The sequence below is a fragment of the Monopterus albus genome, unplaced genomic scaffold (genome assembly GCF_001952655.1).
Source record: "Monopterus albus unplaced genomic scaffold, M_albus_1.0 scaffold134.1, whole genome shotgun sequence".
Classification (NCBI taxonomy): Eukaryota; Metazoa; Chordata; class Actinopteri; order Synbranchiformes; family Synbranchidae; genus Monopterus; species Monopterus albus.
The window spans coordinates 1,943,107-1,957,596 of NW_018128014.1; the positions used below are offsets into that span (position 1 = coordinate 1,943,107).

A 14,490-nucleotide genomic window follows, 5' to 3' on the forward strand; every position below is an offset into this window, starting at 1 on the left:
CCTGCAGGGAAAAGAATCGGGGTTGGGTGCAGTGCAAGTCGTGCAGCAGGCTAGGTCCGGGTATCTGGGCGTGTTGATCCCTGCCTGTGTGGGTTAGCGTTAGGAGATCTTCCTTCGTAGGGTGGTCACACCTAGCCTTAGAGATAGTAGAGTTTGGATATCTGGAAGGGACTCAGGAGTAGAGCCGCTACTCCTTTGCATCGAAAGGAGCCAGTAGAGGTGGTTCGGGCATCTCATCAGGATGTCTCCAGGGCTCCTCCCTGTGGAGGTCTTCCAGGTGCGTCCGACTGGTAGGAGACCCCCGGCGCAGACTTGAAATGTGCTGGAGAGGTTATATCTCATCTGGCCTGGGAACACCTTGGAATCCCACCAGAGGAGCTGGACAACCCTGGTGAACCTGCTGCCACCACGACCTGGCCCTAGATTAAGGGGATGATGATGGATGGACTTAACTCCTAAAAATCTGATGTAAAAGTTGTGCTGAAGTTTTCCTTAAAATTCTTATTTTTGATTTGTTTTAATCTGATTCATTTATTTCTGACTTAAATGTCAGACTTGGATGAACCTAACTTTATCGTATCAAAGTTGGTCTGTGCAGATTTCAGACTTTTGTCACAAAACTGTCTTAGAACACAATGTAGATTTGATTAATCCAAGATTTGACAGAATTTAGTCTCTTTTTCTCTGACAATATTTGGTCACAACATAAATTCTGACTGTAATAATCCTCATCAGATTTTGCCTTCGTTTAGAAACCAGACCTTTTGACTTAAATGTCATAGTTCTCATTTTAATCACCTTGATCTGGATTAATAGAACTCTAGTTGAAGTAATTCTCATTTTATTTAGCCAGACTTTGACTTTATAATTCAAAGTTTTTCTCACAACTTAGCTGATGGGGTTTTGGGCAATTTACTAAAACTGTTGTTATAAACAGAAATGTGATCTTCCTCAAAGTTTCATTAGCAAATTGAACTCTTCAATCTCCAGAGTTTGTGAGATGTTTGTGTTTTTCTCTTTGAATCTTTTCTTTAATCTCAGGATTTAACGTATTAATTAATCTCAAATCTGAAACTGTTTCCCATGAAAAGAAGAAAACTACAAGCAGGACGAGATGTTGGACTACAACTATGGCGGCACGACTGACTGTACGAAATGTGACTTTTAACAGGATCAGGATGAAACGCGAGTCTGATATGCTAAAGTTGTCCAGAACAAAGCCAGAGCAGAAACTTGTGCGTGCGTGTTGTTTGTTGCTGTGTTCGACTGGTTGTTTCCAAGGAAAGTTAAAAAAGATCCAATAAAATGAGCAAAATATTTCGGTAAAGTGTTGTGATTAAATTCGCGTTCCCATATTTTCCCTCCTTAAACCGTCAACAGGAAATGATTTTTATTTTCATTCTCAATTGATTATTTACTTGATAAATCGTTAACTGTTTAAAGTTTTGTGGTGACGGCTGCAGATGTTTTCTTTTGTCCAAAACCCAGAGATTCAGTTTACAATTAATTAAAAAAGTATAAAGGTTTTGTATCTGATTTGGACTTTATGTAACACTTTGCTTAAAAAGCGAGTCGGTGTTCGAGTCTGCTGATGATGGAGCACATTCGATGCAGCAGGAAGGTCCAGTACTGTGCTGGGACCTAAATCACTGGAACATGTCAAACCAGCAATAGGCCCATTTGTTACTGATGCATCCAGATTAGAACCAGATTATCACTCAGTCGTGACCGTAATCCACATATTAATCGACCATTAAAATGTTCATTAGTTTCAGCCCCAGTTGGTGTAAACAGATTGTTTCATCCAGTTGAAGGGTTTCTAGGAGTTCTGAAAATACCCTGAAAACGAGTGTAAAGGCCTGCTATTATAGTGTTATAGAGGATTGTGGTTATATAACAGACGCACACTGAGGCCGAAGTCTGTATGATTGGGTCAAAAGCTCTGGAACAGGCTAGTAATTAGACATTGAGCTGAGATCGTTTTATCAAACTCACGCACGCCTCATGCAGCGAACTTTCTAACCGACCCTCTGCGTTCCTGTAGAAATGCATCACCAGAATAAGGGCGATTTAAGATTGGTCCGCAGAAAAATTTTTACACCAGTTTCTTTGTAGAATACTTTTTCTCAGCTTTGTGTGTTTTGTAGAAATGCGACTTTTCGACCGAGTTTAACCCAAAACACACACTCACATATGCTGAACATGTGTGCGAGTGTTCCCGAAATATCTGTCTTCAGGGTGCAGCAGGAGGGATCAGGAGGAGGTGCTGACCTCCTACAGTCTCACAGACCATACTTCACTTGGCAAACTGAAGAAAACAGAGATCCATCTCGAGTCTGTTCAGGAAAACGGAACCTGTGGAGAAGTGAAGAGTCCGGGCTCAGCAGGCGGAGGGCGGACTGGAAATCTGACCAGCGTGGCTTCTGGTTTCTGCTGCTGGGTTTAACTCGAACCAGATGGTCATGCCAGACTCGAGCGCTGGTTTGTTGTTTTGAACTTCTCTCAGACGCCATCAAACTTAGTACCTTTGTCAATTTTTAACGGAACTGCGGTGTCTCCATTTACCCGATTCCCCCCTCACGTCAGCTGTTTCCTCTAACGGAACTTTTTTGTTTACAGTTTTACTTGGAGTTTTCATAAGATGACAGGACGCCAAGTTTTCTAGACACGGACGCGGATAAAAACGAAGACGCGGAGCTTGATGCATTGCGGACTTTGGATCCAGACAACCCGGGGGATAATCTGGGAAATAAAGGAAGAGTTTAGCATTGAGGTGTTCTATCCATCTTTAATCCCAGACGATCTCTCCCAGGAGGGAGAGGGTTGCTGCTTGGCCGCTGTGAAGCGAACTTTTCTCCTGCTCTGCGCGTTTTCGCTCCTCTGTTTTGTGCATACATCCCCGGCGCACAGAGCGCCCGACTCAAAATTTATGGATTTTACAGTTTGATCAGTTACTGATGAGACTTCCTAAGACTTACAATGTGAATTAATTTTTCTCAGACTCCTACTGATCAATTAATAAATTCGGCATAAATGTAATCTGTCCAGGGCCACTTGATTTAATTTAATCAGCAACTTTACAGCAGCCGCAATATATTTGAAGAATAATAGGCTTTATCATCAGAATTAATTTTAAATGAATTCATTTTAAACACTCGTCTTTTCAGGCACATTAACCCATCCATCAAAAGGTGTTTTACCTGACATTCCCACACTGATTTAGATTTGGGGGTGGGGGCTTGCCAAACTTCATTTTACCCAGTTGCAGTGAGGACTGAGATGAAGACGATGGTACTAAGTGAAACCCTCGGGAATGTGAAGTGAAGGTGTTTCCTCATGCGGCGCCTCCTGGCTTCAGCCGGCGGACGACTCCTGAGGGACGCCGGGAAGCTGCTCCGATACCGGTCCTGCTCCGGCCCGCTGCTGCTGATCGGGGTGGCGGTCTGTCTCTTCTACCAGACCCTGATGGTGGCTCGGCAGCAGAAAAGCGTCAGATGAACTCCTGATGGAGGAGACCAAAAAGTTGATTTCCACCCTGGAAAATGTACAGGTGAGTTTACCTCCTCAGGTGAGTGCGCGTTTTACAGTGATCCCAACAATCAGAAATGGTACGGATGATGACTTTTCTTCTTTTCTTTTTCCCCAAACTGCTTTCTCGGAATCCGTTTAAAGACGTGCCTATTTATTTCAGAAAGAAATCACCAAATCTACCCAGTATGTTCCAGAGCATCACTTACAGTATAAACTCGCCATCATCCACCAACATCCTCTCATAGTCTGTTGGAAGCAGCGGTTTTCCAGAGAGTTTAACTCATCATCCACCAAGGAAGACCATGAGATAGGACTGAAAGCTCTACATAACTGCCCAGAGCCACAGAGGTTACTGGGAAAAATGGAAAATTGCCAAATGTCACTCAAAAGTATGGCATTTTAAAACGTGTCTAGATACTTTCTGAATGATAATGTGGACTTTTCAGGCTCTTGAGGAACGACTTGTAAGTTAAATACAGTCCATTAGGAATGTCAGTAAGAGTGACAAATGTAATAGCTCTGATAATAATAATAGTACATGCATTCACTGAGAAAATGAAATTATAACCAGCACATTTTAAGATATGTTTGGTTATCAGCAAAGTGCAATACAATACAGATAAATCTGGTTAAGGTTATCAGGCAATACCATATTTTTAAAGGGTAAGTGTTTTAATCATTTTCCAGTCAGTTGTTTTATTCCAGCACAGTATGTGCACATGCCTTTATTAAAACTTATCCAGTAATACAAGTGCTGTTCAGTGTGTTATGAACCGTCTATTATACCGACATGACTGCCTAACTCTTCTCACAAATGTTCTACAAACTGTTCATTTCTGTTTATATATAAACAGCAGGTTTCTGAATGGACTTCTGTGTAGTCTTTTCCAGTAGCAGGACAAGGCAGCGTCATGCCTGCTGGGTCAAAGCTCCCTCTGGCTCATTGTTGCAGTATTTTTAGGCTGGAGGGGTTCAGCTGCCCTGTGCGCCAGGGTGATTGCACACAGGGCAGGACAGGATGACTGACAGCTGTACGAACCTGTAGGATTCAGACTGTCCTGTCAGAATGTGTGCTGGGTATTTTAAGTGTGACCTGGACCTCGGTGTCCCTGATAGAAATATTTGTGTGATGATGCGGTGTGAAGTAACAGCTGACATACACACTCAGGTCATCAATCCTGTCAGGTTGGTGGTCAAACTGAGCTCAGCAGTTGGTTTGGTTTAGTTTATTGCACCAGTTAAACTTTGCTGTCCTCAGTCTGTCAACTGTTCTCTTTAAAGGAGCAGGCTGGCAGTTTAAGAAATCTCCTCTGTGAGCTTTTAAAACTGATGGACCTTTTGCTTAAACAATGAATGACAGTTGAGTTAGGCTGGTTTATTACGGTTATTTATTGGTCACTTTTGAGGAATGACAGCATGTTTCATTGTACAGAGAAACAAGTATGATTAGATTATACTTTGTCTGCCTATACTCCTAAATGTGTCTTGTGTTCCAAGGCACACATCACAACCAACAACACACTTATTATACATAATCTCAAAAGCATATAACAAATATTTAACTCAGGCCTTATGGAAAGATGGCTGCAGTACAAGCAAGTAATGCTGTGAAAAAAATCCAGCTCAGGCCTGCCAAGTTCAAACTGATTTTACACATTTACAGACTGAGGGGCAACAGAATTATTCACTCTGTTCAGTCTCTAAATCTTCTGTCAAATGGCAAACGATATTCACCATGTAAAATATATGTGAGGAATCTAATGGATTGACCATTCCAGAGACAGCATCCTTTTAACATGTCTAGCTTGGAAACCTGTCTCCAATTCTTGACCCACAGTCTTAGAGCAAATCCAGATGAGTCTGTTTGGTTGAACTTCACAAAGTGAAGAACATGTGCCCTGGTCATTGACGTGCACTAAAATGCACAAAGCTTGTAGCAACCTCTGGAAAAAGCTCACTGTGTAAACATCCATCTGTGACATACTGCCATGGCAGGGGATTCTCCTGCCGTGGACTCCTGGACCCTGTTTCACTTGCTGGTGTTTGTGAACCTGCTGTCCGTGTTGTATTGTTGCGGTCCTGTTCACGTCAGCTGGAAGCCCTCAGCTGTTTGCTTCTCTGGTTCCTCTGCACAGCTTCAGTCAGGCTGAAATGACCTGCACACTGAGTTCACTGCTGGGAGCAGATCATCACAGTCCCGCAGAGTTTATTTTTATACCATTGTGTGGTCTGGACTGCGGCAGGGCTCACAGCAATGTACAGCAACGCAAAAAAAGGTTTCCTCATGTTTTCATTTGCACATTTATAGCAGGAGTGTTTAGTAAACTTGTATGTATTACTCAACTATTTGGTCCCTGTGTGTATAAACACTCTAATATCCTTCTGGACTAAAACCTGCAGGACATGCTATTTTGCCTGCAGTTTAACTCAGAAGCAGAGACGTGTGCTGTGTAACATGAAGGACAGAGGTACTGGAGTTCAGATTGATGTCATCTGTACTGTGATATCTGGACCGCTGCTGCTGCCTCTGTCACCCGCTGCTCGTGATCTGACAAGCATCACATCGGCCGCCTCAGGGTTCCCTGCTCTCACTGCTGCGTCACAGCTGCTGTGCTCTGGATCATGTGATGAGTGTGCTTTGTGTTGGTTCATCAGTCTGTGGTATGAGGCCTTGTTAGTGTGGACACACTTCAGCTTCGCCACGCTGCCAAGCAGGGAAACCCAAGTTGGTGTGTGTGTGTGTGTGTGTGTGTGTGTGTGTGGTAATGAGACACTTTGTAGTGACGGTGCCAAACGCCTCCAGTTTTCACTTGCGTTCACAGAAAAATACAGTCAGGTGGTTCAGAGGTGGAACCGGGGTTTGGTGACCTTTGGCCTTTGCTGTAGCACCTCCATCAGGACACAGTCAGACTGAGCTCGCACTTCCTTCCTCTCCATGCCTCAGTGAGGTTTACAGGGGCTGTGCTACTGGCTGTTAGGGCAGATGACTTCCAGTCTTTAACCGTTTAAAGGCAGCAGGAAATGAAATGATCAGGACAGATAGTTTGGAGGAAAACCAAACTTACAGTAGCTTGAAGGCTGATGTATGGCCACGAGGACTTCATACTGAGCCTAAGATATTAACAGCAGGAGAGACTGAAGCAAGCGTCGGTGTGAACATGGTGTGTGTGCACAAAGTTGTTTTAGGAGACAGTCTGTGGGTGTTTCATTCAGTTAAATGTGTTTCTCATTGAAACACTGAGGTGAGCTGAGAGCTCCCCACAGAATCCCACTGACAGACACTTTGCCTGCATTATAATACAGTCAAAGTATTTTATTCTTTTGAGGAATGACAAAGTGAAGAGTTTGTCCATGTCTGTCCAGATCTTTCAAACTGTGAGAGGAAGGAAACCAGACTGAAGTTGCACTGGTGGAGACAGAAACACTGAACGAGACTGTGCCAGTTTCTTTTCACCAGCATGGACTGGAAGCGCAGATCTGAGCTGAATACTAACACAGACTGACACAGGACTGAGTCTGACCGTAAAACTGAACGGTTTAAATGTCCTCTTCAGTCTGGTTACTGCAGGAAAACAGACTTTCTTCTTCTGTGGGTTTAAACAAACAGACACATTTCATATTTCACGTGTCCCTGCTCACTTAAAGGCTCATTTCACCCAAGTCATTTAAATAGAAATCTGTTTCTCCCTCGGCCCTGGTGGTGGCAGCCTTATGAGGGAAAAACAACACATGAAGTATACTGTAAATGTCTTTAAGTGGAGTTTCTGCATTATCACACGTGATGTGATACATGATTTCACTCAACAAATAAATCAAAGATGCACTTCTCATGTTTAACTAAAACAGATATGATGATTTTCATGATGTGAAATCTACAGTAAGACACCGGATCAGGGTAATATTTCAGATCAGATGTCATTGTGAGCAGCAGATCTACGTCAGCAACCACAGAACACACGAAAATAAAACCATACAAAACCACGAGTCAGGGTGTTAACACATGTTGGCATCTTGTCAGCAATAAACACATTGTTACTGTTGGCTGACCTACTGTTTATACACTGACACTCTTGTATCTGAGACAAAATCAGATAAAATATTGTGCAGAGCCAGGTGAAAGACAAAATACTGTACTGGCAACAGAATCAGAATGAAAGACTTGAGGATTTATTTCATGTTTTCTGTTGCTTTTCTTTCTTTCCTCTGTTTGGTGCAGTAGTTAAGCCAGTGTTTCCTATTTTCTCTCTGTGAGTTACCCCAGAGCTGCACACACATGTCCTCCTCCACATTGCTGCATTTTATCCCTTCTCTCCAGACGTCACGAAGGCTCAGACATTTTCTACCAAAACCCCCCTGATTTCATCTTAGAAGAAACAGTTACTAAACGTCAGTTATGATGTTTTGCTGTTCAAGATCAAACGGGGCCTTGACCGGTCTCTGTGGTGCACACAGACTCAAAGCTGATCTCCATCTGAAGACTCAGCATCACAGTGTATTGTACTAAAATATTCATCATCTGATGAAAACTTCACCACACAGGGGATCAGAAGATTCATTTAATGTTCCCTCTCTCTGCTCAGCTTCAGGTGTGGTCGCAGAAACCCCCCCGGCGTCGGCAGGCTGTAGTTCTGATGGGTCGACACCTGGTCTCAGACAATGAGGTCCAGCTGTACCAGCAGGTTCTGCAGCAAATGGACTACCAGGTCCAGATGTCCAGATATGCCGACGCCAGCAGCATCCTCCGAACAAACCAGGGTAAATATGTCGCCTGACAGGGGCACTAGACATGCTAATGTGCATGTGCACTGAGTTGTCAGGTTGTTGGATTCAGTTGGCTGAAACTAACTCTGTGTGTTTCTGTTATTTAGCCTAGCCTCGCTGATATAAACGGGGTGGACAAAATAATAGAAGCACTTCTCTGGGTGTACAAGTATAAAATATCTGAGCATACAAATCCACAAGCAGACTGGCCTCTGTCCTCAGGTAGTGAGGATACTGAATGAACAACCTTCCCTCTCTCTGCCTCCCACCCGTTACCAAATGCCACACTCCACCACTGCAATAACTGTCAGCTAAACTTTGCATTGTTGCAGCTCTCACACAAGTATCATTATTGAATTTATCAGTATTGAATTTGAAATATAGACCTAACCAGCACTTCTCCCAGAAAATTGTTGCAATCACAAATTCTTTGGTATTCTCATGTTTATTTCTTGTGTCCACACTGGAACAACGAAAAAAGCTAAATCTGATCCATTTCACACAAAACTCCAAAGATAGACTGTACAGAATTATTGACACCTTTTCAAGACCATCAGCAATGTTTATATTTCAAGCAGATGATGCTCCATAAATTTGTAATGAAACTCATTTACACAAGAAGTAAACATGAGAACACCAAAGAATCTGTGATTACAACAGTTTTCTGGGAGAAGTGGTGGTTATCTGACAGAAATGCAGGGGTGCCAAATATTAAAACATGTACAACTATAAACACATGTAAAGACATAAACATGTATATAACCTCCAGTATGAACACATGTAACCTAAAATTATAGTGACACTTATCCCCATTCACAGACATATACAAACATGTTAACAAATGTAACCTAGACACACTGAAAGACATACACTATAAACAAGTAAACACAGCAAAATTTGTATCTGCATGTAAAACAAACCGTGCACCATGGCTGATAAACACAGGACAGAAACACACACACACTGAATTGATCTTTGTTTGGGTGATCAGGCTGCAGACAGTAAAGATCATGTGCACTGACATCTGCACATACAGTATGTGAATAGCGCATGCGTCCACACACAGGTCAGATCCATGTGCACACAAAGGCAGGGTGGAGACTTCCTCTGAGAGCAGCTGGACAGCCACATAGTGAAACGTCAGGCGCTGTTCAGTAACCAACATCCAAATTACACTGATGAGTAGCCACTTTATGGGCGGAAATACATGGGCGCCTGATGTTTGACCAATCAAACAGTTCAAACCCAGAGACTTGGTTTGGGACAGAAGATCTGAGACCTCTGAGCAGCTTCAACCAGCAAATATAGGCAAAATAATGAACAGGACATGAACTCAGACCTTCAAACTGTAGATATGGAATACAAAAGGAAACCGGATCAGGTTTCAGCTGAACTCTGTGTTTTTACAGAAACTTCCTCCTCCTCTTTTCTTTCTGCCTGAAGACTGAGAAGAAAAACTCAGCACAACACAACTCCTCAATTGCTTCCACATGTTTCCTGTTCCTGCTCAAACTTCATTTATTTGGAGAAACACTTTCCTTCCTCCTCACTGATGTCCCTTCTCTCTGATAGAAAATCTGCTCCATCAGACTCTCTCTGGTCGAACCAAACAAAACCTGTTCAGAAGGAGCCACATGAAATGTTCAGGGTGCTTTCACGTGGGCTCGCAGCTGTTCAGTAGTAGTGACAGCACATCTTTTATTTTTAGGCATATTTACATTTACTCATACTGCACTTGGGTTTATTATTGTTTTCAGTGTCAAATTATAGGTCTGTTTGCAGTATGTGTACATAAACTACAGCTGCACATTACAGTGGGGGAGACGCTGTAAGTATTCGACACGTCCACTTTGTTTTCATTAATCCTACTTCCAGTGCAGCAAAGCACATGAAATTAAGACCAGATATTGGTATTAGCTCAATAAGCCGACAAGTCTTCTTACTGTGTGACCTTGGTTACAGGTGTGACTTCCTGTATGTCTCTATGGTTACAGGTGTGAGTGGGTGGAGCCTGTTGCTGTGTCTCAGTAGTGCAGAGAGTAGCTGTCTGAGGAGAGTCTCCTCCTCCCACTTGCAGCACCATCAAATGGTAAGACTCACCTGTACACATCCTCCAGCCAAACACAGACTGACCCGAGTCTCTGGGGTCTCACCTGTCTGCCTCCGTGCCCTCAGGTGAACCTGATTCCTGGACTGCTCAAGGCGTTCTCTGATGCAGGTGGAGGTCTCTGTCACTTCTTCATGCACTTACACCTGACAGGTGAGTCTGAAGAGTTACTTTTAAACAAACATTCACAGAAAAACTCAGGTGTTTTTATATACCTGTCTTTCAATGATCAGGATCAGATTTACCCATGAAGCCACACTCCTGTGGATCCACCAATCAGAAGCTCCAGATTCCTCAGGACAGGTGAGTATATGTCTGATCACTGGTCAGGAAATGAAACACACACCAATCAGCCATAACATTATGACCACCTGCCTAACACTGTTTACATAGGAGTCCCTGTGGCAGTCGGTTGTCACTTGTGTCACTCTGCAGCTCACTGTGCGTCTTCTGTGAATCCATTTGCTTCCACAGTTCTACTGTGAGGAAGAGTACAGATGTGTCTACAATTCAGTGAAAAACGTATGTAAAAGGAGTGAAAACTGGTTGTGAGGACAAGTTAGAGAGAATTTTTTAGACCAACTCAACAGCCTCACTGCTCTAGGTGTGATATCGCCACTACAACCCCTGACTCTTTCTCTTCAGAGACCAATGTACAGTGTTTCTCATTTTCAACCATTTTAACAAAGATTCAAATAAATTTTAATCTTTTGAAAAGTACAAATGGAAGATAAAAGTTTAATCTACAGTAGATAAACCTCATCATCTGTGAGCCATGGGCATCCATGACCCTGTCACCAATTCACCATGTGTCCTTACAGAGACACTGTTGGTAGGAACTAACCACTGCAGACCAAGAACACCCACCAAGACCTGCAGACTGGGAGATGCTCTGATCCAGTCATTGCACCATGACAGCTTGGCCCTTGTCAAAGTCGCTCACATCAATGCCCATTTTTCCTGCTTCCAACACATTGACTTGGAGGACTGAATGTTCACTTGCTGCCTAATATACCCCCACACTGACGGTTGCCACTGTAACAGATAGTCAGTGTTATTCGTTTCACCTGCCGGTGGTCATAATGTTATGTCTGATCAGTGTACATTCCATATCACCTTCTTCTCTCTGACAGTCAGTCACTTGTCGGAGCCTCGCCTCCTAGCCTGGTTGCCATGGTGAATGTTTACATCCTGGTGACCTCGGTCAGACCACTGACATCATTCCTGCATGACACCAGTGTGGTGACGACCAGTCGGGAGCTAAGGGGGCAACTCATAAAGGTAAAACACCAATCAGTCATTTTAGATTTGGAGTTGGGTTCATCGCAGTGCACATGTCAAATCAAACAAAAACACTGAATTACATTTCTGCTGATGGGGCTTATACAGGTGGACAGGTAGGCAGCCAAAGGCTAAATAAAGGATAAAAACTATAAATAAACAGAATAAGGTAAAAGTAGACCCATCACCAGCTCCTGATTGGCTCAGGTGAAAGTATCTAAGCTCATGTACTTCAGTAGTTTACGTGTGGTAGACTTTGATTTTACTGCTTTAAAGATGATTGTACTGCGGTAACAGAGTCCTGCCCCCTAACCCCTGACCTGTGTGTGCTGTTCTTGTTTTGTGGTGTTTGCGCATCTTTCCACCATTGGAATGAGTCAGACAGGTTTGGTTTGTGTTTCTGAGATACTGCGTCGCTCATGAAGAAAAAAATGCACTGAACAGTTTCTGTCTGGGACATTTTTACTCTTCACCTTCTCTCTATAAACAGAGGTCCTCTCTGTGTGTGGCTGGTGTTAGCTCTTTGTTTCCCGCAGCTCAGGAACTTCCTGTTGCAGCAGCTTGGACCAACAAACTCCCATCAGGCTTTGGGGCAGGTGAAGAAGGTGATAGGTGAGGTGCTGCAGGTAGCAGCGTCTACCGATGAGAAGCAGCAAACTCTGAACAGGTATCTTTTTCTAATCTCTGTCCTGTTATCATATCCAGTCCTTCTCATTCCTCTTCTAGACAAGATGTTTTGTAATCTTTACTCTTCTGCTTCTTCCTTCTTTTGAGTTTTATTTGTGTGTTTACTTTGGAAAAAGATTCAAACTATAATAGTAAAAATGAGATAAAAAGTAGTGTAAGACGGTTTAGCACACTGCAAGACAGTGTTCATTTGACTTTAGAAAACAACTGAACAAAGGTGACTTGCTTCAGAAACAGGTTGTTGTGAGAAACTCAAACATCAAGCGGAAATGGCTGTGCTGTGTTTCAGGTGTGTGTCGTGTTACCAGCTGCTCACCTTCACTCTGCTGTTCAGTGGCTCTATCACACCTGTCGTAATCCAGGTAGGAGGCGGCCGCTTCTTTTTGAGTCTGTCTACACACACTCAGAAGTGACTGTCAGGACCCTTATTCTGTCTGTACCAAACATGAGTTATTGTGTTCACTGCAGTGTTAAGAGTTTATGGAGACGACTTCTGTCAGTGTGTTTTTAACTTGGCATTAAAAAAATCGGGTCTGGAAACAAATAGAGCTGCAAACAAACAGAGGAACATCTGCTTTGTAAAACAGCTCATAAAGCACTACAGTACTGAGTTTGTCTCCTATGTGGCCCTAGAAGTCAGAGAGACTGCATGCTATTATTAGATCTGTAATACATCAGAAGTGCTACATAACATGTGACAGTAACACAACAAATGCTCACAGTCTCGATATAAAATGTAGGTCAAGCCCCGTGTCACTGCTGTGCTTTAGCTTCATACCTGATATTCATGTAACATGACTGAGGAGCAGTGTCATCTACAGGTAACAAACCTGTTTGTTTTCACAATGTGTGTAATAGGGGGTGAAATTAACCGCTGACTTTTACAGCATTATAACTTCGTGTTAGGTGGAAATGTTCTCATTGTTGTTTTTAGTCTCGTTCCTCTCTGTCCACTCTGACGAAGCTTTCAAACTGTCTGAATCAATCTTCTGAAGCAGCAACTTCACCCTTTTGCTCCCTACTGTTATTTTATTTCCTCATCTTTATGTAAATGACTTAATATTTTCTCAGCTCCCAATTTCCTTCCTTACCCTTTCTTCTTCTTTAGATTTGTTGATCCTTCCTCTTCTTTCCCTTTTCTTCTCCCACTTCTCCACTGTTCATTCCTCTCTCCGCTTGAACCAATTGAGCCTGTTGCTTTGGAAAGTGATTGATTGTTTTGAAACACTTGAATCTGCCACACTGGCGACATCTGCTGGCCAAATGGTTGTAAATACATCAGAAACTGCCAGCATGGCTCAGAAGATATAGACATAGACATTTTTATCATTTTTATGGATGTGTGGTGGAAAACGCTTTTGAGAGTGGGGGGAGAGTGATGTCAGTGTTTGAGTCATTTTCACAGTATCATTGTGTAAATAGTGTGACAACAACAAAGGTTGTATATAATAAAAATTCCCCACTCGCCCCCCACTTTGGGGCGGTCTTGTATTCCTTCCTTCAAGCTCGGGTCCTCTTCCAGAGGCCTGGGAGCTTGAGGGTCCTGCGCAGTATCTTAGCTGTTCCTAGGACTGCACTCTTCTGGACAGAGATCTCAGATGTTGTTCCTGGGATCTGTTGGAACCACTCTCCCAGTTTGGGGGTCACAGCCCCCAATATTCCTATTACCACGGGGACCACTTGTGCCTTCACCTTCCACATCTTTTCTAGCTCTTCTTTCAGCACTTGGTATTTCTCAAGCTTCTTGTGTTCCTTCTTCCTGATGTTGCTATCGCTTGGGATTGTTACATCTATAACTACAGCCCTCTTCTTCTGTTTGTCCACCACTACTATGTCCGGTTGGTTGGCCATTACCAGTTTCTCAGTTTGTATCTTGAAGTCCCACAGGATCTTAGCTTAATCATTCTCAACCACCTTTGGAGGTGTATCCCATTTTGAATTTGGGACTTCTAGCCTGTACTTGGCACAGATGTTTGTGTACACTATACCAGCCACTTGGTTATGGCGTTCCATGTACGCCCTGCCTGCTAGCATCTTGCACCCTGCTGTTATGTGCTGGATTGTCTCAGGGGCATCTTTGCACAGCCTGCACCTGGGGTCCTGTCTGGTATGGTAGACCCCTG

The 14,490-nt window shown here is 43.2% G+C and overlaps 1 protein-coding gene across 4 annotated transcripts in view; it reads left to right on the forward strand.

Annotated features, from left to right (window-relative positions):
* Positions 1-3,483: 3,483 nt before the first annotated feature.
* cped1 (cadherin-like and PC-esterase domain containing 1) overlaps positions 3,484-14,490 on the forward strand; it is a 32,733-nt gene continuing 21,726 nt past the window's right edge. For all 4 annotated transcript variants that reach the window (XM_020613455.1, XM_020613453.1, XM_020613456.1 and 1 more), the window contains exons 1-8: positions 3,484-3,550; positions 8,112-8,286; positions 10,287-10,381; positions 10,468-10,552; positions 10,633-10,702; positions 11,533-11,680; positions 12,217-12,347; positions 12,657-12,729. In XM_020613455.1, coding sequence (XP_020469111.1) covers positions 3,506-3,550; positions 8,112-8,286; positions 10,287-10,381; positions 10,468-10,552; positions 10,633-10,702; positions 11,533-11,680; positions 12,217-12,347; positions 12,657-12,729 — 822 coding nt within the window. In that variant the 5' untranslated portion in view covers positions 3,484-3,505. The remainder of the gene's footprint in view (positions 3,551-8,111; positions 8,287-10,286; positions 10,382-10,467; positions 10,553-10,632; positions 10,703-11,532; positions 11,681-12,216; positions 12,348-12,656; positions 12,730-14,490) is intronic.